Raw genomic sequence first — 25,757 nt, 5'->3', positions numbered from 1 at the left:
GCTACCCTTGTCAAACGCTCATACATTATTAACTGTTAGACATGATGGCTTCCCCTGTGTACCTCAACTACTCTTTGAAAAATGGCCCCTCCCTTCAAAGCCAGAACCTAACCCTCAATTAAATACACCATTCAGTTCATTATAGAACCTGCCCTCCCCTACTCAGTTAAATACAGCACACCATCCTAGTTCAGTGTTTCCCAAAATACGTCTCCGAATTGGTCTGGTCACCACACCCTAATCCCAAACTAGTCCTGACCCTCCAATGATGCCACTCCACCTTTGAGTAAAGCGCTTGGTTCCAGTCTAAGTGGCTTGAGCCAGCCTGCCCAGCCCGCCCCCCGTGCCACTTTGGTCTCCCTGGCTTCCCCTTGCTCTGGGGGATAGCCTGTACGCAGTCCTGGCGTGCAGGTCATGGCGGCCCCGGGGGCACTGGCCTCTGGAGGAAAAGGTACAGCTGAAGAGGGTGAATTAAAGTGATAGTCGCTCAGTCATGTCTGACCCTTTGCGGCCCCATGGGCTGTAGCCCGCCAGGCTCCTCTGTCCATGGAACTCTCCAGGCAAGAATACTGGAGTAGGTTGCCATGCCCTTCTTCAGAGGATCTTCCCACCCCGACCCAGGGATCAAACCCGGGTCTCCTGAACTGCAGGCGGATTCTTTACCATCTGAGCCACCTGGGAAGCCTGAAGAAGGTAGGGGGACAGGGAAGAAAGCAAACTTCTGGCCTCAGAGCAGGCCTGGCCGAAAGTGGGGAATCTGCAGATTCAGAGCAAGTCTGACGAAGCCGCAGACTCAGAGCAGGTCTAGCCAGAAGTCTAAGAGTTACGAGGCCCAGGGCAGGCTCTGGCCCTGCCACACACTGCCTAAGACCTTAAGCAGGATCTCCCTTTGTGACCCCCAAGATTACTGAGAACTGTTCACTGCCCTCTTACAGAAATGCTTCTGAACCCTTTGCCTTATCCCGTCCCCCTACCCTGACCTGCGTGGTGGACACCCTCCTGACTGCCCTCCCCAGCCAGGCAACTGGCTTTTCCCTGCCTTGTCACAACTTAGCATGCCCGTGTCTGTCCCCTCCCCGCGATTCCCATGGGACTGCTGGTTGATGCGGGGTTCACCAGAAGAGGGAAAGTAGGGGCCATGGCCAGAGAGGGCACAAGACCCAGGGCGCAAAAGCATGAGACAGCACACGGCTCAGTCCAGGACAGTTAGGAGCTAGAGTTTCTTCCTTCCCCTCCCCCAACACCCCCCCAGCCTGAGCACAGAGCCTGCAGGCTCCCAGCCCCTTGCTGCCACCTCTGGCTGGCCTAGGCGCTGGGCTGGGACCACTGACCATCTGGGAGCCTGCGGTCGGGGTTGTCAAGGGAGGCCTGAACCAGCACGCTCTGGGCATCACTGACAGCCACGTCCAGGGAGGTGCGGAGCATCCGGTAGACGGTGGCGAAAGACAGGCCACAGGAGGCCAGGGAGCCCAGGATGGGCACGTTGAGGAGCTTCTGACTGAAGGCCGAGGCATCCCCGGAGGCCTGACCCAGCAGCTCTGCCACCAGCACCTCAGTGACCTTGGTCTTCGGGCCCTGGAGCACCTGCAGGATCTTGTGCAAGGGCTGGCCTGTCTGCTCTGCCAGCCTGACGAGGGATCCCCCATCCAGGCCGAAGCTGTGGCGGTAGCCCTCCAGGGCCCGGGTGAGCATGTACAGGTCACACGCCACCTCCGGCAGGCCTGGCACGGGCCTTGGGTTGGCCCCGCAGGCCACCGTGGCCACAAGCCAGGTGTGCTGCCTCAGCGAGGCCGCCTTCCGCTCCAGTGTGGGCTTGGAGACGTTGGGCAGGGCCACCAGGAATGCGTGCCGCTTGTGACTCTCAAGGTCCCTCACCATCGACTCCTCCAGCAGGTGGAAGTCGTACTTGCCCAGCTCGAACATGGACAGCAGGAAGACCTTGGGGTCCCTGAGTCCCTGTGCTGCAGGAGACAAGGGCACCTTGGGTGAGTTTCCCCACTGAGCAGACCCAGGTGTCCTGACAGCTGCCTGTGTGTGTGTGGGGGGGGGTAGGGTGGGGGAGGGAGGGGGGTGATAAGCTGTGTCTACATAGCACGTGGCTTAAGAGCATCAGCCCTGGAGCCAGGCTGCTTGAGTTCAGATCCCAGCTGCTAAGTCGCTTCAGTCATGTCTGACTCTGTGCGACCCCATAGACGGCAGGCCACCAGGCTCCCCCAGTCCCTGGGATTCTCCAGGCAAGAATACTGGAGTGGGTTGCCATTTCCTTCTCCAATGCGTGAAAGTGAAAAGTGAAAGTGAAGTCGCTCACTTGTGTCTGACTCTTAGCGACCCCATGGACTGCAGCCCACCAGGCTCCTCCGTCCATGGGATTTTCCAGGCAAGAGTACTGGAGTGGGGTGTCATTGCCTTCTCCGTCAGATCCCAGCCTCCCTCCTATTCGCTGTGTGGCCTCAGGCTAGTTACCACACCTACCTCTCTGGGCTTCCCTATAAGTAAATAAGTAAGTGAAGCTGCTCAGTTGTGTCCGACTCTTTGCGACCCCATGGACTGTAGCCTACCAGGCTCCTCTGTCCATGGGATTTTCCAGGCAATAGTACTGGAGTGGATTGCCATTTCCTTCTCCAGCGGATCTTTCCGACCCAGGGATCAAACCCAGGTCTCCCACATTGTAGACAGATGCTTTACTGTCTGAGCCACCAGGGAAGTCCATGTACTTATCTGTAAAACAAGAGGATGGGTGTACCTTCCTCCTAGGAATGTCACGCTGGTGAAATGAGCTGTGAACATAGTGCCTGGCCTCTGGTGAGCCCCCAAGAACTGTTAGCTGGCCCCCGGGCCCCGGCCCAGAGGTGTGTCAGCATGGCCGTGGGTGCATAGCATTTGCATTGGCCAGTGGGACTTCCTGGGTGGCCCTAGTGGTAAAGAACCGGCCTGCCAATGCAGGAGATTTAGTAAGAGACTGAGGGTTCGATCCCTGGGTTGGGAAGATCTCCTGGAGGAGGGCATGGCAACCCATGCCAAGACTCTTGCCTGGAGAAGCCCCATGGACAGAGGAGCCAGGCAAGCTACAGTCCATGGGGTTGCAAAGAGTCAGACACGACTGAGCGACAGCACGCACACACCCTTTCTTTTCTTTAATGCAAGTGACTGGTCTCTATCATCTGTGACTGAAATGGCAGCTGTAAGCGGCATTTCACCAACAGGGGCCACATAACTGGGTGGCCTTAACCCCACCTTGGGCCTCAGTGGGAAGATGCAGGGGAACTGGGGTAATCCCTCAAGAATCAAGCCCCCCCCAATCAATGAATAAATAAAATAATTAAAAATAAGATAGGAATTTCCAGGCAGTCCAGTGGTTAGGACTCAATGCTTTCGCTGCCAAGGGCCGGAGTTCAATCCCTGTTCAGGGAACTAAGATCCTGCAAGCCGCATTGTGCATCCAAAATAAATAAATAAATAACCCAGCCCCCCAGAGCCTGCCCCTCACCCTCCAGCCGCTGCGCACAGTCGTCCCGGATCTGGTTGAGCACCCTCTCCTCCGAGAAGGAGCTGGGGCGGCGGCTGCGGGAGGCGGCGATGTCCACGTCCACCTTGGAGCGGACGCAGTAGAAATGCTTGCCCCGCCGCAGGATCTCGAGAGCCAGCTCAGCGAGGTCGGTGGTGAAGCTCTCGGAGGTAATGATGAGGAAGAAGTCATACCGGAAGAGCTGCACCCGCTGGAAGTATTTGTCAGCCCGGAAGGCGGGGGTGCCGACGCCTGGCAGGTCCCAGAAGACGACGCTGGGGTACTTGGGATGTGGGTACGGTGTGGGGTCCACGGTCATTTCCACCACGCCCGTGCAGGCCGAGTTGGGGTCCTCGTCCCCCAGCCCCCGGATAGCATTGACGAAGGTGGACTTGCCTGAGCCCATCCCCCCGGTGACGCCGACGTCCAGCCGGACGTTCTCCAGAGAATGAAGCGTAGATTGTAACTTGGCGGCGACTGCTGGCAGATCCCCCGCCTCAAAGGCCTCCTTCAGGGCCCTGGTGTCCTTTGAGAGCTCCAGGATCTTGCATTGGCTGAGGCATGATTGGAAGACCTCGCTGGCCATCAGCTGCCGGACCCCCAGTTCTCCGTCTTCAGGACTTGATGACCTTGGACAGGGAAGGGAAAGGAGTGTTTTCACTCTGAGTTGCCCTATCTTCTCTACATCCCTCAGCTTTCCCAGAGTATTTGTGGCATCACCAGTAATAGCGCTGAGGGTGTTACAAGATGCCAAGTCTGGTGCTAAGCACTTTATTTTAATTCACATTTACTCATCACCGCCAGCTTCTCCTGAAGTATCCTCAAATACTACAAATCCTCAAATCAGCTGGAGAAGAAATTTCCCTCCCTTCTTATCCACATTTGGCATTGAGAAAATAAATGAGGCCCAAGGTCCTCCCCTGGCGAAGGAAATGGCAACCCATTCAGTACTCTTGCCTGGAAAATTCCATGGACAGAGGAGCCTGGTAGGCTACAGTCCATGGGGTCGCAAAGAGTGGGATACGACTGAGCGACTTCACTTCAAGGTCCTCCAGCTAATGCGTGGGAAAACTGGGAATGGGGCTAAGGTCTTCTGGCCCTAGAATTCAAAGTCTTAACTTTGAGGAAGGGGGCAGGGGTTTTACCACGCGCCCAGCACCAGGATTAAGAGCTGGAACCTTCATCACTGGTAGTCATAGCTTGGGTTTATTTGAGGTTTACTAGGGGCCAGCCACTCTTCTAACCACACGCATGATTTTGTCAAGTCCATATGATGGGTGGGGCAGCCACGCTCACATCCTGGGATTGTGTGACTGTGTCTGGTCCCAGCCGTGCCAGGGATTTGCAGAGGTGACACCAGCCAAGTCACAGCCCCTCCGGGGCTTTTATTTTCCTCTCCGTGAAGGGTGGGGGGCGCCAGTTTCCTCACCTGTGGATTGGAAAGATGACTCCTCAGAACCCTCCAAGCCCTACTGTTTTAGGAAGACTCGGGGTCTTACTGCTGACGAGATTCAGGCAGAGGCCAGCTTGGGAAGGGCGTGGAGCATCCGGCTGCACTTGATCGTTATCTGTGGGTAGCTGTGGAAGGGTTCTGAGCAGGGAAGGGAGAGGTCCACTGGGGACGTTACCAAGAGCCCTCCTGGGAAGTCCTTGGTGGTCCAGTGGTTAGGATACCACGCTTTCATTGCCGAGGGCCCAGGTTCGATCCCTGGTTGGGGAACTAAGATCCCATAAGTCTCGTGGTGAAGCCAGTAATTTTTTCCAAAGAGCCCTCCATGACCTTAAGGTGCAGGAGACTGGGGCCTGGGAGACAAGGGGAGGGGTGGGGGCAGGACCTGGGTGGGCAGGGCCAAGAGCTGGAACAGGGGCTGGGGGTGGAGATGGGGGAAGGGAGAGACAGAGGCAGAAGGGACAGGACAGAATGAGGCCACCAGTTGGAAGCAGGGGACAGTGGTCACCTAGGCTCTCTCTTTTAGCCTCAGGCCCATTGTATTGAGAGCATGCCCAACCTTTCCATCCCAGCCACTTGGGGCCAGTGAGTCCGAGGGTCCTCAGGTATAGGGATGTGGGCTGTGCCTTTTGAGAATGGATTTGAAAGAGACTGTCTTTCTTATGCATCTGAGAAATGCCTACCATGGGGATTTCCCCTTGGGCATCTGGAATATCCTTGATCCTTTGTACCCTCTTTGGTGCAGAAAGGTCCATGTGAACCCCAAATAGTCCTCGCAGAGCCAATGGGAGGCCTTCTGGGAAGACAGGAATCTTTTTTGCAAAGCAGAGAGTTCTTCAACAAAGAAATTTTAACACCCCAGGTAAAAGTGGACCCTCTTAGTCCATTTCCCAGAGTCAGGGGTGATTTGAGGCCCCTAGATGGGGCGAGAGGAGCTTCCCAGGTGGCGCAATGGTAAAGACTCTGCCTACTAATGCTGGAGACGCAGGAGATGTGGGTTCGATCCCTGGGTCAGGAAAATGCCCTGGAGTAGGAAATGGCAACCCGCTCCAGTATTCTTGTCTGGAAAATTCCATGAACAGAGGAGCCTGGTCGGCTGCAGTCCATGGGGTCGCAAAGCATCATATATGACTGAGCACGCATGCACATACACATATGTACAATGAGGCTAGAACCATCATCAGGTCCTGGAACAGCTCAGGGAGTGTTAGTGAGGCCATCTCCACTGCACCAGAACCACCCTGTGAATTCCTCAAATCCCACCCTTCCTTGGACCCTCGTCCCAGTCCACGGATGCTCTTGGGGCAGCCCCTGTCCTGTCCAAGTGCCCCAGTCTGGTGATTCCTTTTTAAACATGCGTGACCCTCGACTCAGCATGTGAGTTTTGGTTTGAGCAGATAAGGGTGTCAGATTCACTTCTGTATCCAGCTGGAGAGCCCAGCACAGAGCCGAGGGGCTGTGGCAAGCAGTTGAGGTCCCAGGGCCGCCTCACTGTGTTATACACCCCGTGTCTTTTGAAACCTCGTGCAGCTTCAGAAATCCCAACAGGTGCCCTGTCAGACCCACGGCCTTACAGCACCATCCCCAAAATTTGTTCCCAGCCATGAAGCTAGGCACACACAGACCTGGAATCCCAGTCTCAGCCAATCACTCACAATCTTAGACCCACCCGCAGCATCCAAATCACCAAGGCTTACCAAGATCCCTCCCAGTCAGGCACACCAGCAAGCTCATTCCCACACGCATCCACATGCAGACACGCTGGCCATCTTTCTGAAATGAGGTTTGTTCCAGGGGGCTGGTGCCGTCCCCGCCTCCTTTCTCCGTGGATGCTCATAGACGCGCCCACCCACCCCCACTCTCATTCTGTGTCCCCAGGTTCTGCACAGAGGCCAGTCCAGTGGCCACCTGGCTGCACCCTCCCTGCTCCCCACACCTCCCCCACCCCCCATCACTCACAGGCAGCAGAGCTGGCTCAGGATGTCCCATCTCCCTGGCATCTGTTTCACTCAGTTGGTTGCTAGGCACTATTGTGCCCAGCCCGAGTACCAATTGGCTGCCCCTCCCCCACTAGAGCAGACCTTTGGAGTTCTCAGAAAGGGACACGAGAATGCAGGCCCCAGGGCCCATTCAGCCACCCACCTACGTTGACAGGGGGCTCCTGGCTTGGCTCCAGGCCAGGCTGTCCTGTTGCCCCCAACACCCCCCCTCCACCCGCCATGGCCACTTGGGGATCAGGGGAGAGAGAGGCTTTTTTTTTTTTTAAGAGTCCTGCCCACCCGCATCCACACCTTGAACCTCTGGCTCCCAAGATAAATTCCTATCCTCAGTTAGGGACTTGGCCCTGGGCCTCCCTCCACCCACCTCCCTCAGCCCGCCCCACCCCGTCCCCACTCAGCAACTGCATCTCTCATTTTCACCACATTAGGCCTTTTTTGATTGTTTGGTGGGTTTTCAAAAGGCTTGGTTTGTGGGTGAGGCAGTGGGTAAGGGCTGCACTTTCATTTGTCTTCGGCCAAGTCTCGCTTCTTCCAGCTGTCCAGAATGTACTTAAGGAGGAGGCCAAGCTTCCGGCGGGTCGAGAGGGGGGCTTCCTCCATGCTCCCCTCCCCGGATCCCCGTTTCTCCACTCCGTTGTCACCAGCCGCCTCCAGGCTGACATCGGGCTGAGTGTCCTCCTCTTCCTCCAGAGCCTTGATGCGGACGCGCTGGGCATCCTCGGCCATCTCGTTCAGGCAGCCCTGGAGCATGGTGTAGACGGTGCCGAAGCTGATGCCCCCCGCCACCAGTGTCCCGAACACGGGGATACCCTTCTCAAAGGCCCGGGCCACCCTCATGGCACCGTCGGACGACTGGGAGTAGAGCCGCAGGACCGTCTCAGGGGAGACCTCGTTGGCCAGCGGGGAGCGGATGACGGAGCGCAGGTCCCCCGCCTGTTTGCCCACCTGCTCGGCCAGCTTGGCCAGCGAGTCGTCGTCCAGGCCGAAGCTGCGGTGGTAGCCGCGCAGCGAGCGGATGAGCAGCGCGTCGTCGTAGGCGGCCGCCAGCCCGGGCACGGGCAGGGCCTGGATGACGCCGGACACCAGGGCCGTCTTGAGCACCTGCTCCTGGAGCATGTCCTTCTTCTTCTGCAGGGCCTCCAGCGAGATGTCCGGCAGCGACAGCAGGCCGGCGTGGCGCCGATGCGCGGGCAGATCGCGCTCCCAGGTGGACATGAGCAGCGGGAAGTCGTAGCGCGCGGGCGAGAGGTTGGACACAAGGAAGACGCGCGGGTCGTGGACGCCGGCCCCGCGCAGCCGCTCGACGCAGTGCTCGCGGATCTCGTGCAGGACCGCCCCCTCGCTGAAGCCCGAGGGCCGCTGCATGCGCGTGGCCGCCAGGTCCTCGTCCACCTTGGTGCGCACGAAATAGAACTTCTTGCCCTGGCGCAGGATCTCGGAGGCCAGGCGGGTCTCCACCGCGCCGCAGCGGCGGGGTGAGACAAGTAGGAAGAAATCGTAGCGGCCGAAGTCCACCTGCTTCAGGTACTTGTCGGCCGAGCAGCCGGGAGAGCCGGCCCCTGGCAGGTCCCACAGGGTCACGTCTGGAAACTGCGGGTGCGGGTAGGGCGAGGGCTCTATTGTGGTCTCCACGACGCCGGTGAGGGCCGCGTCGGGGTCCTCGGCGCCCAGGCCGCGAAGGGCGTTGATGAGGGACGACTTGCCGGCCCCCGATTCGCCTGTGACGCCCACCTCCAGCCGGGTGCAGTCCGAGGAGGCCAGCAGCTCCCGGAGGCGGGAAGCGGCCTGCGGGATGTCTCCCGACTCGAAGGCAGTGCGCAGGGCCTCCAGCTCTTCCTTGGCCATGAGGATGGTGGTCTCCTCCTCCCCGGACACCGCTGGCAACTTCGAAGTAGCCATGGTGACTGGCGGGTCAGAGGGTGCGGGGGGGTGGGGGAGAGTCACGGACGGACGCGTGGTCCTCAGTGTCTGCGGAGGGGAGAGCAGAAGGGAGCCAGCCGTTCAGGCCTCCTGGAACGTGGCGTGGGGCAGGGAGAGACACACCAGGGCTATAAAGGAAGTCTCTCTGGAGCCCCACAGCCCTCTCCTTTAAAAAAAAACAAACCCGGGACACCTTTTAGACAGGAGGTAGGGAGGGGGCTTTGTAGTCGGTGGCCCCAGGTTCCCATCCTATCTCTGCCACTAACCTGCCGTGTGACCTGGGGCAAAACGAAGCACACCTCTCTGAGCCTGTTCGATTCTTGCTTAATGAGTGTAATGACTGACCTGCCTTCCAGGGCACTGAGGAGTCTTCGGGATAACCCTAGGAACTCCCACCGTTTTGTGGGCAGCTTGAGACCCATGCCGTCACATGGGGCCCCACATTAAAAGGCCCAGCTCTCCTGGGACTTCCCTGGTGGTCCAGTGGTTAAGAATCCACCTTGCAAAGCAGGGAATGGGGTTCGATCCCTGGTTGGGAAACAGATCCCGCATGCTGCTGGGCAACTAAGCCTGCGTGCCACCTCTAGAGAGCCCAATTGACCCGACACAGCCAGATAAATAAAATAAATAAAATTTTAAAATAAATAAAAAACAAAACCCAGCTCTTGCCTTAATGCTCTTTTGACATTGACTAAAATTCTAAACATTCGAAGCAAGGGTGCTGCATTTTCACTTTCGACTGGGCCCTGCAATTTGTGTATGTAGCCAGGCCTGCAGTGGAAGGGGCTTTACTCAGCTCCTGGGCCCAGGAAAAGGGAGCAGTGGATCTCCCGCTGCTGCCTCTGCGGTGATTAGAAGCAGCAAGAAGTGATGGCCAAAGGGACCCAGACCCTGGAGCCACACTGCCTGGGATTCCATCCAGGAGGGCCCTACCGCACACCAGCTGAGAGACTTGGGGCAAGTTCCTGACCGCTGCCTCACTTTCCTCATCTTACAGATCAAAGCGATCTGCAAGCCTTATAGCAGACCACTTCCTAGAGCTTTTGAGAATGAAATGAGTTCATCCAGAAAAAGCACTTAACATAGTGCCCAACCCGGTATCTGTCCAACAGAACCCATTGTGAATTTTACTGCAGAGGCCAAGTACGTTTAGCCTGGCATTGAGCTGTGATATAGTTTTACTTTGATGTGCATTTTGAATTTCAGCTACACCTAGATAGATGTAAAATGATAATTAAAGTGCTGTAGCCAACTTATCAAATGAAATCAGCACCCAGCCACTATTTTGTTGACTATGAGGAAGTTTATGTTAATTTTTAGGGTCTGATAGAATATTTCATGTGTATTACAGTGGTATTCATACACTATGTCTCTAAACTTTATTTTCAAAAGCTTAAGGCCCAAATAAAAACTTCTCTGGAAAAAAAATTAGTGCCCGACTCAGAGCAGGTGGTCTGCATTATCAGCATCACTGTTACCATCATTATTAATATTCCTGGCTGTGTGACATCCCTGCCCTCTCTGAGCCTCTGCTGTAGCACCTGCATGGTGGAAGATAACCTTGCCCACGTCACAGGGCTTCTGTGACCATCATGAGCCCCATCACCTGTCTGTCTCTAGGTCACCTTTGAAGATATTCTTGGGTTCAGCCAGGCATGGGAGGGGTGCCCCCACCCTGGGCATCTCCTTAAACACCCAGCCCTGTTTGGCAGGGCTGGCTAGGCTAAGTCCCCTCCCTCCTCCATGAGCCTGTCATGGTGGTCTCTCCTGAGATCCTTCCTCCTCACCTGGGAGCTTCCCTGGCCCTCCCTCTTCCCGATGTCACACTCTCCTTGTCTATCGCCTCTAAAATACACTTCCTCATTGACTAAAGACTCTTCAGAGAACCCTGGGAGAGATGCTCAGGTCAGGGATCAGTGTCCCCATCAGATGGAGATGGACTGAGGTTCAGACTAGACATGAGAGGTCCCCACTCAGAGGCACAGCCAGGGCTCCAACCCAGGTCCTTCTGAAGAGCTGCTCTCCCTTCAATCACGTGTCTTTACCTCTCCTCTCTCCCCTCAGCTGCACCTGGCCCCATCCTCACCCAACCTTCTGCAGGAAGACAGTCCTTATTTCATTGTTCCCGCCAGATCTGATCACCCATCCCAGGTGGGGGCATTTCACCCTGGGGCTCAACCCAGTCCCTCCTGCGTCCCGACCCCTAACCCATCTCAGAGCGTGGTCTGGGTAGAGGAGAAGGGGAATCCTTGAACAGGTCTCAGTGCAAGGGGCGGACAGGCCAGTGGCCACTGGGGTGGACCGAGGGGCTGAGGGAGCTGGGCCTGGGACTGGACAAGGGGAGCTGCCCTCGGGGGGACTCACCTGCCCTGCGGGCTCTCCCTCTCCCCTTCACTCTCCCCGCTGGTGGGGCCTCCTCTCCTGTTAGCACAGGATCAGGGCCTGTTGCTAGGACCCATTATAGTAGCAAACCACAGCTTATTGGTCAGCCAGCCCTGGTGCAATAATGTGAGGGTGATGTCAGGGGGCGGGGTCCCAGCCCCGCTGTGGGACCCCGCCCCTCGCTGCTCATGGGACCATCACTGGGTAGTCTCGGGCCCTTAGCCCCCTCTACCCCTCCAGGGACCCAGAGAGAGCTTTCTGACACCAAGACTTGTTCAAAACCCGCCCGTGGTCTCCATCACCCCCAGCACACAATCCGAGCTCTGGCATCTGAGAATCTGGCCCTGCTCACCATCCCACCCTCTATTTCTCCTCCATCCCAGGACTGTTTCCCAAACAAGTCATTCACTCTCCCTCCTTTGCACTGTCTACCCATTCACCCACCTCACCAAGGGTGGTGTAGACTCTGTGGGTGGTGATTAAGCTCAGCCATCTCTGGCTGAGTTGGGAGGAAGGGCTGGGAGAGCCCCGTGCAATTTGGCCTGGTCCTGGCCGGGACTGGTGGTCCATGGGGCAGTGGGGCAGCACCCACACCCCAATTCAGTATCTGGTTTCCAAGCTCCCTTTTGGGCTTCCTTCTTCCCTGGCATTTTAACATCCTCTGATGCTGGGAAAGATTGAAGGCCAAAGGAGAAGAGGGCGGCAGAGGATGAGATGGCTAGATAGCATCACTGACTCAACAGACATGAACTTGAGCAAACTCCAGGAGACAGTGAAGGACAGGAGCCTGGAGCGCTGCAGTTCACGGGGTCTCAAAGAATCAGACATGACTGAGTGGCTGAACATTAACAGCAGTGTACCCTCAGCCCATCCTTCAAATCCCAGCTCAGGTGCTGACTTCATAACACTTTCCTCCTTTCTCCTGTCTCCCTCCCCTGCTTCCTCACAACCATTTAAAATGGCATTGACGGGGCTTCCCTGGTTGTTCAGTGGTTAAGACTCCACAGTCCCAGTGCAGAAGTCATGGGTTCATTTCCTGGTCGGGGAAGTAAGATCCTGCATGCTGCATGGCATGGCCAAAAAATAAAAATAAATTAAAAAAAATAAAACAGCATCTTTTAGTATGACAAAGAGGGAGATGGAAGCAGGGGAAGGTGTGAATGAGAAAAGAAAGTTGAGGGGGGTGGTGGGAGGGAGGCTCAAGAAGGGGAGGATATATATACACTTGTATATGTACAGCAGAAACTAACACAACATTGTAAAGCAATTATCCTCCAATTTAAAATAAATTTTAAAAAAGAGAGAGAAAGAGTTGGAATGGAAAAGAGACTCCTTAAGGAGGAAACAGAGGGAGAGTCAGGCAGGAATTCAGGGATGAGAGACTGAGTCAGAAAACCACCAAAGATACTCTCAGAGGCACAAGTTACAGACAGCAAAAAGATGCAGAACCACAGAGATGGAAAGCAAGGCGTGGAGCCAGATGCACACAGGGAAGAAGCCGAAGGTCTAGAGACCAGGACACAAGAACGCCAGCCTTCTGGGGGATATCTCTGGCTCTCCTCAATTCCAGCCCCCATCTCTGCAGCTTCCAAGCCTCCCTTCCAGTCTAGGGAATCTTTTATGACAGTCTCCACCCTGGCTCTCCTCCCAACCCCCTCTTTGCCCAGGCCATGTGTCCTACCCTTACTCCCATTTCCTGGGATGTAGCCAGAAGCCCACACTACCCAGAGGCCCCTGCTTCCAAGGTGGCACTAGGGGTAAAGAACCTGCCTGCCAATGCAGGAGACATAAGAGATGCAGGTTCGATCCCTGAGTCAGGAAGATCCCCTGGAGGAGGGCATGGCAACCCACTCCAGTATTCTTGCCCGGGAAATCCGATGGACAAAGGAGCCTGGCAGACTACAGTCCATGGGGTTGCAAAGGGTTGGACATGACTGAGCAACTTAGCACGCACACAGCCAGAGGCCCTGCATACTCAAAGGGTTTTACTGACAATCTGAAGCTCAATTCTGGAAAGAATCCTCCAAAAGAACAGCTGAGGAAGAGCTGTTCTAAGGAAGCCCCAGAAAGGAACGAGAGGGGACTCCCCCCTCACCAAAAAAAAAAAAAAAAGGGAAGAGACTAGTTGAAGACCACACTGAGAATGGGAAAAGGGTACTCTGCTGACTACACTGAGTTCTTAAACCACAGGCGAGACAGAAATGCAGGTCAGCACACAAACTCTTCCACATCCTCACGACTGGCACAGACACAGAGACCAAGAGCTGAAAAAAGATCCTCAGACATTCCCAGACGGCAAACACATGCACTAAGGTTTCTCCCCGCAAATCCAGACCCAAAGCCTGGCCCAGGAGGGAAAGGAAAGACACAGAGCCTCAAGTACAGAGTCATTACAGACAAGCCCAAAGGAGGCAGACTTAGAACAGCCTCGCAAGCCACTCACACGCAGGCACACACAGACTAGCAGACCGGAGGAGACGCAGTCACACTAGCATATTCAGATGGCAGCCCCTGAAACCCTCCACGTCCATTCATTCTGCTCCAGCTCCTAAGCTGTGTGAGCAGCCACAAGCCAGGGTCTCCAAAGTAGATATATCAGGCTCTGCCCTTGGGAGCTCCCGGTTGGAGGAAAGGAGGGGGATGGTCACGGCCGAGGGTAACTCTGGACCAAGACCAGGACGCAGGACACCTGCGCAAATGTGTCTAATGCAGGCTGGCACACTGCCAGGGGCGCTTCTCCCGGCTCCGGAGAGTGCCAGCCCATGGGAGGCTGCGCCTGTGCCTGTCCGCCAAACCTCCTCTCTGTCTTCATTCATCAAACACTCAGCACCTCTCCAAGGCCCTGTCCTGGGCTAGATGCTGGGAACACAGACAAGACCAACACCCCCGGCCCCCGGCTCTGTTCCCGCAGGACTGATTCATAGTGCAGTTAGAGCGTTAGTTGCTCAGTTGTGTCTGACTCTTTGCGATCCCATGGACTGTAGCCAGTCAGGCTCCTCTGTCCATGGGATTCTCCATGCAAGAATACTGGAGTGGGTTGCCATTTCTTCCTCCAGGGGACCTTCCCAACCCAGGGACTGAACCCGGGTCTCCTGTATTGCCGACGGATTCTGTACCATCTGAGCCACCAGGGAAGCCCATGTAGTGGGGGAGTCAGATCCATCCCCAGGCAATGATGACCCGGAGTGGGCCAGACTGGGATGGGGAGGGTGGCCCAGAGGGTGAGAGCACCAAGGGACCACCTGAACTAGCTCAGGGGTCAAGGAGGGCTTCCTGGAGGAACTGGCACCTGAGCTGAGAACTGAAGGATGAGTAGGAGTGAGCCAGATGGTCAGCTAGGAAGTTGCATCCCAGCCCTAAAGAACCTAGGCAAAGACCCCGAGCTGAGAGAGAGCTCTCGTTAGTCTTGTAACTGACTCAGCTGTGTGGTCATCCCACAGATATTTGTGTAGACCTCACCAGTCCCTGTGCTGGCCCCAAGATGTGACTCACACATCCCGGCTCCTACAGACCTCCCAGGCTGGTGGGGGCGCTATCGTGCTCACATGCTAAAGCCAGATGCTCACTTACGGGACATTTTTGATACACCAGGTGTGCATGGACTCCCCTGGTGGCTCAGTGGTAAAAATATCTGGCTGCCAATGCAGGAGATGCAAGTTCAATCCTAGGGTCAGGAAGATCCCCCAGAGAAGGAAATAGCAACCCACTCCAGCATTCTTACTGGGAAATCCCATGGACAGAGGAGCCTGCTGGGCTACAGTCCATGGGGTTGCAGAGAGTCAGACATGACTTAGTGACTAAACAACAACAAGATGTGTGAAGCCTGTCAGGTGGGGTAACTCATTTAGCCCAGACTAAAATTCTGTTCTGCCACCTATCATCCCAAGATAGACACAACCCAGGAGCTGAGACTGGAATAGAGAGAAAGATAGAGACAAACATACCAATTCATCCTCTCCTTCTGTGGGTTCCCCAGCTCATCCAATCTGAGGTACCATGGTTGTCAGATGCACCGTTTTCTATCCCATTAACAAAATTTTTAAAGTGCTGCCAATAAAATTATGATGTATTTCACTATCACTTAAAATGTTTAGGAAATTCCCTGGCGATCCAGTGGTTAAGACAGGGCACTTCCACTGGAGCGGGTATGGGTTTGATCCTGTTGGGGAACTTAGATCCCGAATATCACATGAGGTGGCCAAAAAACAGAAAATAAAATTAAATGCAAGAGCGCTTGGTAGATTTACTTAGAAAATATAGGTTTGTATCTTATACTATCCGTGTGTGCATCTAACTAGGAAAATACAAGAGAAATAAGTTAGCTAAGCTGAGCCTAAAATCACAGACTCTGACTCTGTGGAGTCACTTCTGCTCCAAGCAGTGGATGTCCACACTTTCTCACACAACACATCTTCTCTCCTCCATGCCAACAGGCACAGCCATGAGGCTATTAAAAGCAGCTCAATTATGGGTAAAGAAGATGTGGTACATATATACAATGGAATTCTACTCAGCCATAAAAAAGAATGAAAGAGTGCCATTGGCAGCAACATGGATGCATTTAATGATATCATACTAAGTGAAGTAAGTCAAAAAGAGAAAGACATGTGTTATCACCTATATGTGGAATCTAAAATATGACACAGCCACAACTAAACTGAGCCCGTGTACCCTAGAACCTGTGCTCTGCTATAAGAGAAGCCACCTCAATGAGAAGCTGCTCACGGCAACCAGCGAGTAGCCCCCACTCGCCACAACTAGAGAAAGCCCGCGTGCAACAGTGCAGATGCAGCGCAAGTGTTAGTCACGCAGTCGTGTCCGATTCTTTGTGACCCCGTGAACTGTAGCCCTCCAGTCTCCTCCATCCATGGAATTCTCCAGGCAAAGAATACTGGAGTGGGTTGCCATTCCTTTCTGCAGGGGATCTTCCTGACCCAGAGATCGAACCGAGTCTCCCGCATTGCAGGTGGATTCTTTACCATCTGAGCCACCAGGGAAGCCCAGTGAAGACTCAGCAGAGCCATAAATAAATAAATAAATAAAAATGTTAAAAGTAGTAAAATGTGACACAAATGAGCTTATTTATGAAACAGAAACCTACTCATGGACATAGAGAAGACTTGTGGTTGCCCAGAGGGGCAGATGGGAGAGGGATGAAGTGGCAGTCTGGAATCAGCAGATGTAAGTTATTATATGTGGAATGGATAAACAGCAAAGTCCTGCTGGGTAGCAGAGGAAACTATATTCAATATCCTGTGATACCTCATATTAGAAAGGAATATTTAAAAAAAAATGTGTGTGTGTGTGTGTGAGTCATTCAGTCGTGTCCAACTCTTCGCAACCCCACGGACTGTAGCCCGCCAGGCTCCTCTGTCCATGGAATTCTCCAGGCAAGAATACTGGAGTGGGTTGCCATTCCTTCCCCAGGGAATCTTCCCAACCCAGGGATCAAACCCGAGTCTCCTGTATTGCTGGCAGATTCTTTACCACTGAGCCACCAAGGAAGCATACGTATGTGTATACTGAATCACTTTGCTATGTAGCAGAAATTAACACAGCATTGTAAGTCAACTACACTTCAGTAAGAAAATAAATTTTAAAAAATGCTCTCTGGTGAAAATAATGATAACCATCCGGGGCGGGGCAGGGGGGAGGAAATCTCCGTATGCACACCCAGTCAGTGACAGCTGCGTCACAATGACTGCCTGGCTGTAAGGTGTCAACCTCTATGACTCTTCCTGATCTCAGAATTACTAAAATGCAGGGTGGGTGCGGGGGATGAAGGGTGCATCTTAGAATCGATGAAAGTGCTTCCTGTGTGTTTGCTCTGCGTCTGCTAGTCCGGGAACACAGCGATGACGCAGATGGTACTTCCTGCAGGGAGGAAGTTTGTGCAATAGACGCTGACTGTGGGCCAAAGCTGTTGGTTGACAGGTCTCATAGTGGTGGCTTCTCTGTTGGGGAGCCCGAGCTCTAGGGTGCAGCACACAGGGTCAGTAGTTGCAACTCCCAGGCTCTAGAGCACAGGTTCAGTAACTGTGGCACATGGCCTCAGTTGCTCCGAGGTCATATGGGATCTTCTCATATCAGGGGTCGAACCCGTGTCTCCTGCACTGGCAGGCGGATTCTTTACCACTGAGCTACCAGGGAAGCCCCCCCCCTTCGCTCCATTTGCCATCATCCTGGGAAAACCTGAAGCTAGCCCCCAAGGATTCATCATTCATTCAGATAGGTATTGTCTGCCTTCTGGATCTAGACAGAGTTCTGGGCACTGACACACGGGCGAACAACCCACAGATGACCTTTGCACTCATGGAGCTTATATTTTTTGAAAGATATAGATAATAAACAAAAGCAAGATACTGTCCAATAGCAATAAGAAAAGAGAAGAACAAGGCAGCAAGTGTAAGGGATGGATTGAGGGGTTGGTGGATCGCCTGCAACTATGACTGCTGACCATCTCTCCATCTCCTTACACACATGCCACTCTTCCCCACAAGAGGGGGAGTCTTTGTCCTCTCCAGAGTCTGAGCTGACCTTGTAACTTGCTTCAATCAACAGAATGTCTGTATAGGATTGTCTGAGTTTGGGAAATGAAAACAGGAAGAGATATCTGAGATTGTTAGCATGAGATTCCTGGGATGAGCTTCCCTGGGGAAAATCTCTGGGGAGAAAAGAGAAAATGCAAAAGGAAAAGGCATGATTCAGAAAACTCAAAGCATGGACACAGGTAGCAAAACTGCCACTATCGTGTTTGGGGCAGAATTTATCTCAGGCGAGGAGAGAGGAAAGGCAAGCGGCCAGGGAAAGGGGCGCAGGAGATTTCAACTGTTTCGTTAATTCTTTCTGCCTTTTAGCTGAGCCGTGAGAAACACTACCCATTTCTTTATTTGTTTTTGTAGGTTGATTTTGTTTTTTGTTTATTTTTTAAATTATTTAAAACATTTTGTTTGCTTATGTAAGCTTTAAATAATTAATAGTAAAGATTTTACCTTGAATCATGGACCCACATGTATGCTGTTACAGAAAAGTGGAAATTAAAAGACTTGACAATAAAAAGACCTGAACAATAAAATTCAAGCTTCTGCCCAGGTCAGCCCCACCCCACTCCCAAAGTACCTTTCTCTTCCTGCAGACTCCAGGGTTGCTGCTGCTGCTGCTGCTAAGTTGCTTCAGTCGTGTCCAACTCTGTGTGACCCCACAGAGTTACAGCCCACCAGGCTCCCCTGTCCCTGGGATTCTTCAGGCAAGAACACTGGAGTGGGTTGTCATTTCCTTCTCCAATGCATGAAAGTAAAAAGTGAAAGTGAAGTCGCTCAGTCGTGTCGGAATCTTAGTGACCCCATGGACTGCAGCCTACCAGGCTCCTCTACCCATGGGATTTTCCAGGCAAGAGTACTGGAGTGGGGTGCCATTGCCTTCTCAGGACTCCAGGGTTAGGGTCATTCAATGATTGTTTCCTTCTATGAGCAGTTCCTGACCACCTGCCATGGGCTCCAGCTCAGCCCAGGTGGATCATATCCTGGCCTCATCCCTGGGGACCTCTGATCTCACAGAAATACTTCCTTCCTTCCTCTCCCCTCCCTGCCACCCCAGGTCACTCCACACCCACACCTCAGGGCAGGCATCCTCTAGACAGGCCATGTTGGGGAGCAGAAAGAAAGGGACTTTATTTTTTTAAATAGTGTATGTTGTTGTTGTTGTTTAGTCGCTAAGTCATGTCCGACTCTTTGCGACCCCACGGGCTGCAGCACGCCAGGCCTCCCTGTCCCTTACTACCTCCTGGAGTTTGCCCAAGTTCATGTCCATTGAGTCGGTGATGCTATCCCACCACCAATAAACAGTGTGCGTTCTTTTTTAAAGATTTATCTATTTTATTTTTTATTCAATGTTTTGGCTATGCGGGGTCTTCGCTGCTTTGTGCCTGCTTTCTCTAGTTGCAGCGAGCAGGCGTGGTGTGCACACCACACTCCTCGTTGTGGTGTGTGGGCTTCTCATTGCCGTGGCTTCAGTCGCGGTGGCGCACGGGCTTCGTTGCTCTGGGGCGTGTGCGATCTTCCCAGACCAGGGATGGAATCCGTGTCCCCTGCACTGGCGGGTGGATTCTTAACCACTAGACCACCAGGGAAGCCCAAGAAAGGGATTTTTAGAGCCAAAGGGCATTCTCCCTCCCAAGTAATAGTAGTAAATGCTCTTGGTTACTTACAAGAAACTCTTTCCACATGTGCTTTTCTGATTTCTGTACACGTATCAACTCTTGAGTAGGAAGCATGATCACCCCATTTCACCAATGGAAAAACTGAGGTCTAAGGGCTCACCCAATGTGATAAAACTGGTAACTGGCTAAGCTGGACTTCTAGCCTAAGACAGACTGGTATCAGAGTCCATATTCTTAACTACTGCGCTGGACTCTCTCTTTGATTGTGTCTCCTTACTGCAAATTGAACTTTTGACATGATTTTTCTATGAAGACTTTAGAAGAATGTCACTATTCCAGGGGTGAAATGAGATAGATATCTGAAGGTGAAGGACATTCTGGAGCCTTTTGCTAATGGGCAGGGATGGGGGCAGGTCATGCTTGGCTCTCATCAGGTTTGTTTTAGTTAATCCTCTCTCCCAGGAAGGATGGGTAACCCAAAGGGACTTCCCTGGCAGTCCAGCGGTTAGGACTTTGCCTTCCATCGCCAATGCTTTACAATATTATGTTGGTTTCTGTTGCACAACAATCATGCAGCTGTATGTAAACATACATTCCTTTCCTCCTGAGCCTCCCTCCCACCCCTCCAGGTCATCACAGAGCCCTGAGCTGGGCTCCCTGGGCTGCGCCGCAGCTTCCCACTAGTTAGCTATTTTTCACATCATAGTGTATATATGTCAAGCCTCCTCCCCCAATTCATCCCACCCTCCCCTTTTCCCTCTAGGTCCACATGTCCATTCCCTCTCCATCTGCATCTCTATTCCTGCCCTGCAAAGAAGTTCTCGTCTCTCCCATTTTTCTAGATTCAACATATATGCGTGAATATAGGATATTTGGTTTCCTCTTTCTGACTTGCTTCACCAGATCACAGTTTTGGATGACAAATCCGGCACAGTCTGAAAGGTTATAGTGATGGCCTGGGAGAAATGGATGATGGCATTATCTTTCCAGACCTGGGACAGAGTAAAGGAAAGAAAGGCAAGAAGAAAGAAAGTGTTTTCTGTTTAGCTCAAGTACAAAGTCTTTATCTGGCATCTTGGGAGGGAGCAGTCCACCGCAGTGTCAGCTACATCTCTTCCCAGTCAATTTGATTCGGAGGTCTCTAGCATTTTCACAGGATCAGATGCCAGGCAGGGCCATTTCAGCTGTGAAATGTGTGGCCAAGTTTCCCGTGCCTGAAGTTTGGCTGCCATCCAGGTAATGAGGAAGACCTGGTGTAGTCCCTTCCAAGGAGATCCAAGGCCAGTGGATCCTTTGTTTCTACTGATTGAAACATTCGTTTGGGGATTAATAGCCAGATATCTGTGGAAACCAGCAGAATTCAGGGGCTTCCCAGGTGGCACAGTGGGAAAGAATCCGCCTGCCAAGGCAGGAGATGCAAGAGATGAGGGTTTGATCCCTGGGTTTTGAAGATTCCCTGGAGGAGGGCATGGCAACCCACTCCAGTATTCTTGCCTGGAGGATCCCATAGACAGAAGAGCCTGGCGGGCCACAGTACATGGGGTTGCAAAGATGCTGACCACACACACATGTACACACGAAGAAGAATTTCCAACATCCAGTTCAGTTTATAGGTATATAATAAAACCTCAGAGACTGTTGACAAGATTAGAATATATACAAAGGTGCAAACATAATTTCTCTCTACAGTTGCCCTCATTTTTATCAAAGATACACAGGGAATCCCCTGGCGTTCCAGTGGTTAGGACTAAGCGCTTTCACTGCTGGGGCCCCAGGTTCAATCCCTGGTTGGAGAACTAAGATCTCACAAGCCACACACATACACACAAACAAACAAGACCCCAAAACCCACACACAGTCAAAATAAATTTATTTGCATGAAATGTTGCCCAATTGTTGACATAAATACAGCAAGAGCAGTGATTGACCAAATATTAATAAGCTCTTTTTAAGACTGCTTTGTTGGAAATGTTTATAGGGAGTCTGAGATTAAATGCTTAAAAAGAACTCTCAAGGCCAGGAAGTCATACCAAAGTTAAAGTCACTCCTTAAAGCTGTCTGGTCATATTTAAGCCTATGCATATCTCTCTTGACTACAATATTCCAGTCAACATCTTGGTAAACATCCAGTGTCTCTAATTATCCTGTTACTAGGAGAATAGTTTTTTGGTGGGGAGGGAGTGGGTTGCTGCATGGTATGTGGGATTTTAGTTTCCCAACAAGGGATCGAACTCATGCCTTCTTCAGTGGAAGCACAGAGTCTTAACCACTGAACCACCAAGGAAGTGCCAGGGAGGACAGATTTTTATTGAGCTTATGTAAATAGCTAACTATATTGCCACGAGAATAATGTGCAAGGATTTCCAAATTCTGGAAAGATCAAGTAGAAAGAGAAAGTAAATGTTTCATTTTTGTTTACAAAGTTATACTTTGCCAAGTTGCTATATGTCATGATAGCTTAAGACAAAAATGTATATGTTAGTCTCTCAGTTGTGTCTGACTCTTTGTGACCCTCATAGACTATAGCCTGCCAGGCTCCTCTCCATGGGATTTTTGCCAGGCAAGAATACGGGAATGGGTTGCCAAGCCCTCCTCCAGGGGATCTTCCTGACCTAGGGATTGAACCTACATCTCCTGATTCTCCTGCCTTGGCAAGCGGGGTCTTCACCACTCACGCCACCTGGGAAGCCGGGCCGAAGACAAAAGACTTCCTTAAACTCGAAAAAAAACCCACTAAGGAACAGTATGGTTTCAAATGAAAAGTGATTTAAAAATTATAATCCTCTCAGTTCATTCGATCCTATCTGATTAACACTTGTGCTTCTTGAATCCAGTTTTTCCTTTAGCTCTGGAAATTCTTCCCTAGTTCAGTTTGATGATCTTCAAGCTATCAGAAACCTGTACTTGTGAAAAGCCCTTTCCTTGAATCTCTTTGAATATGAAGTACTTCCACAGGAATGCTTTTGTGAAAGCATGAGGATAAAAGAATAACTGTCTATCAATGACAAAGGCTTAAAAATGGCAATGGCTAGATATCTGATGAGAGTTTAGTACAATGCAATTGACAAGAAAATGCCGTTGTTTCTGTGACACGCGTTTTAAGACAGTAACTAGAATTACAACTGAAAACATTATGCCAGAACATATCAGAATGTTAGGGTTTTATACAGTTTCTAGAACACATATTAATAATATTCACCCATAAAACATAACTTAAGAACTTTTATCATCACTTACTTGACATTGCTTCTCATGTCATTTAACGTACCAAAGAAGCCTAGTTAATTTAAAATTCTATTTTCCATAAAGAGAACAATTTTTTTGCAATGTTCCAGAGGCCCTCTGGAAATCCCCAGAGTTACTTTAGATCAAAAAGACTTTCTTTAGAATTTGGTTTTGGGGAAGTTTGGCAAAAATATCAAAAGATTTTAGACACTTGACTAAATTGGGTCACAGACTATCATGAAATGATAATTATCTACTTTACCAAAGTGACAAAAAGACTTCTAAGGTAAATGTAGGAAGTTTCATAGTTCTGCGCAAAACTTACTCTTTAAATATTGAGGAGTCTCTGTTTTCCTTAAGTAATCAAAGATCCGATTAAGATGACATGAAGGTCAGGAAATAATTTTAATAAAACACAGAATCTTTGCTTTCTAGGCATATTACTTAAAAAGTAAGGGAAACTGATTCACATTTTTGTACAGCAGAAACCAACACAACATTGTAAAGAAAATTTCCTTCAATTAAAATTTTTTTTAAAAAAACGGAAACCTTTAACAAGCCCCTCTCAGAAGCAGACCCATTCTCCAAGAAGCTGTCATTTTAGCAGAAGAAAGAAGGTTAAGTTCCAATTTTACACATAAGTACATTATTGATATTAAAGCTTATTTAAAAAAAAACCTTTTATAACCAACTTTTTTTCAATCTTATCCAGCTTGATCACACCGTAAGATTTCTTTCCCAGATTCCTTTTCCACAAATCTTCGGATTCCTGTGTTCATTTTCATTTCTTTCCCTTTCCAAAACAACCAGCTTTATTTTAAGACAAAATCACTTTCATTTCCCTCAACAAAAATGCATCTGCACACCTTGTACACTTTTGTATTTTATTTATTTTTTTGGCTGCGCTGGGTCTTCGTTGCTGCACACGGGCCTTCTCTAGTTGTGGGGAACGGGAGCTGCTGTCTAGCTGCGGTGCTCAGGCTTCTCAATGCAGTGGCTTCTCTTGTTGCAGAGCACAGGCCCTAGGGTGCTCATTGTGGTTCACAGGCCTGGTTGCTCCTCAGCACATGGGATCTCCCCAGACCAGGGATAGAACCCGTGTCCCCTGCATTGGCAGGTGGATTCTTAACCACTGGGCCACTAGGGAAGTCCTCTCATACCCTCTCATACTAACAATAACAATAACAACAAACCCATATCTTACTTTTCTTGCATACTGAGTTATTTCCCTTATCATTTCCAGTAGCTTTAATTGCATATATTAATTAGAATTCTTTACCCTTAGATCTTTCTGTGTTGTTGGGTGTTGTCATTATAGACATACCTGAACCGGCTAAGTCTGCTCCTGCCCCTAAAAAGGGCTCTAAAAAAGCTATGACCAAGGCCCAGAAGGACAGCAAGAAGCGCAAGCGCAGCCGCAAGGAGAGCTACTCCGTGTACGTGTACAAGGTGCTGAAGCAAGTCCATCCGGACACCGGCATCTTGTCCAAGGCCATGGGAATCATGAACTCCTTCGTCAACGACATTTTCGTGTGTATCACTGGCGAGGCGTGGCACCTGGCGCATTACAACAAGCGCTCAACTATCACATCCAGGGAGATCCAGACCGCTGTGCTCTTGCTGCTACCTGGGGAGCTGGCCAAGCACGCCGTGTCCGAGGGCACTAAGGCTGTCACCAAGTATACCAGCTCCAAGTATATATAATATGCCAGGCGCTGTTACGGAGAAGGCAATGGCACCCCACTCCAGTACTCTTGTCTGGAAAATCCCATGGACAGAGGGCCTGGTGGGCTGTAGTCCATGAGGTTGCTAAGAGTCGGACATGACTGAGCAACTTCACTTCACTTCACTTTAACCTTAGAAGGGCTTCCCTTGTGGCTCAGCTGATAAAGAATCAGCCTGCAATGCGGGAGACCTGGGTTCGATCCCTGGGTTGGGAAGATCCCTTGGAGAAGGGAAAGGCTACCCACTCCAGTATTCTGGCCTGGAGAACTCCATGGGCTGTATAGTCCATGGGGTCGCAAAGAGTTGGACATGACTGAGCGACTTTCAAAAAACCCTTAGAAACCTCAACTTTTAGTGACTATAAAAGAGTAAAGAATTATGAACTTTCTTTTCTAATTAGCATTCTCTGGCTTGGCAAATTTAGATATACTTGTTATAACTTCCAGAAATATACTTTCTCATGGAACATTTTCTCAGTGTGGCATCAAACATATTTACCAATAAGCCCAAATGTCTAAAGGAAGCCCAAAATGATAAACTTATGTTCAATATTTAGTGTTTCAGTGTTTTATCTTATTTGGAAATCATCTGGATATTCAATGATTTTGGCTTAACTCATTATTTAACTGAACTTGACTTCCCTGGTGGCTTAGACAGTAAGGCATCTGCCTACAATGTGGGAGACCTGGGTTCGATCCCTGGGTTGGGAAGATCCCCTGGAGAAGGAAATGGCAACCCACTCCAGTACTCTTGCCTGGAAAATTCTGTGGATGGAGGAGCCTGGTAGGCTTCAGTCCATGGGGCCGCAAAGAGTCGGATATGACTGAAAGACTTCACTTTCACTTCACTTAACTGAACTTAACAAAACTAAGGTTTCCAGGTTACCAAAAGATATGGGGAAACTATTTGTAAAATTATCCTGAAAACTTTTTATTCTACTTACATCTATTTACTTTTGGAGGAGGGAATGGCAACCCACTCCAGTATTCTTGCCTGGGAAATCCCATGGACAGAGAAGCCTGGCAGCTACTGCCTATGAGAGTGTCCAAGAGAGTTGGACATGACCTAGCGACTAAATAGCAACAACTATTTAGATTATTTGTGAAAATTTCTTCAAACGAACTTACTTTTCTTACTGACAGATTTTGTGGCCTGAACTTATTTGACTAATAAACCCAAGTAGAATAAAAATTGTATGTTTGCATTACACTCCATATTTATAATTCGAAGACATGTCTATTTTAATCGAACCAACAAAGTAGTTCTAATATTGAATATTTTCCCATATCACATGAACCTGAAAAGCATTTTGGTGATGTTCTACTGTATTTCCTAAAGTTTTATGAATACTTAATTTATGTAAGCACTTTATTTTCTTTAAGCTAATTCGAT

General features: G+C 50.9%; 3 protein-coding genes across 5 annotated transcripts; 1 reads left to right on the top strand and 2 right to left on the bottom strand.

Annotated features, from left to right (window-relative positions):
* Window positions 1-1,053: 1,053 nt before the first annotated feature.
* LOC109571747 (interferon-inducible GTPase 5-like) lies at window positions 1,054-6,989 on the bottom strand. Its single transcript, XM_070771185.1, has 3 exons — window positions 6,915-6,989; window positions 3,488-4,134; window positions 1,054-1,961 (listed from the first exon to the last, which is right to left on the bottom strand). The coding sequence occupies exons 1-3, from the start codon at window positions 6,953-6,955 to the stop codon at window positions 1,306-1,308; spliced, it is 1,344 nt and encodes a 447-aa protein (XP_070627286.1). The 5' UTR covers window positions 6,956-6,989; the 3' UTR covers window positions 1,054-1,305.
* Window positions 6,990-7,362: 373 nt separating this feature from the next.
* IRGC (immunity related GTPase cinema) lies at window positions 7,363-11,342 on the bottom strand. 3 transcript variants are annotated; one of them, XM_070771182.1, is made up of 2 exons: window positions 11,240-11,342; window positions 7,363-8,923 (listed from the first exon to the last, which is right to left on the bottom strand). In XM_070771182.1, exon 2 carries the CDS (start codon window positions 8,852-8,854, stop codon window positions 7,457-7,459), a length of 1,398 nt encoding a protein of 465 aa, XP_070627283.1. In that variant the 5' UTR covers window positions 8,855-8,923; window positions 11,240-11,342; the 3' UTR covers window positions 7,363-7,456. The 3 variants fall into 3 exon arrangements, with proteins under 3 accessions (XP_070627283.1, XP_070627284.1, XP_019835868.2); XM_070771183.1 differs by having other exon boundaries at window positions 7,363-8,965; window positions 11,240-11,330; XM_019980309.2 differs by having other exon boundaries at window positions 7,363-9,041; window positions 11,240-11,324.
* A 6,635-nt stretch (window positions 11,343-17,977) lies between these two features.
* Window positions 17,978-24,344, top strand: LOC109571746 (histone H2B type 1-H-like). Its single transcript, XM_070770223.1, has 2 exons — window positions 17,978-17,987; window positions 23,959-24,344. The coding sequence occupies exons 1-2, from the start codon at window positions 17,978-17,980 to the stop codon at window positions 24,342-24,344; spliced, it is 396 nt and encodes a 131-aa protein (XP_070626324.1).
* Window positions 24,345-25,757: the final 1,413 nt, after the last annotated feature.

This window comes from Bos indicus, chromosome 18, assembly GCF_029378745.1.
Source record: "Bos indicus isolate NIAB-ARS_2022 breed Sahiwal x Tharparkar chromosome 18, NIAB-ARS_B.indTharparkar_mat_pri_1.0, whole genome shotgun sequence".
Taxonomy (NCBI): domain Eukaryota; kingdom Metazoa; phylum Chordata; class Mammalia; order Artiodactyla; family Bovidae; genus Bos; species Bos indicus.
Note: the sequence above shows the minus strand (reverse complement) of the source record. Positions and strands in the feature narration are given on the sequence as shown.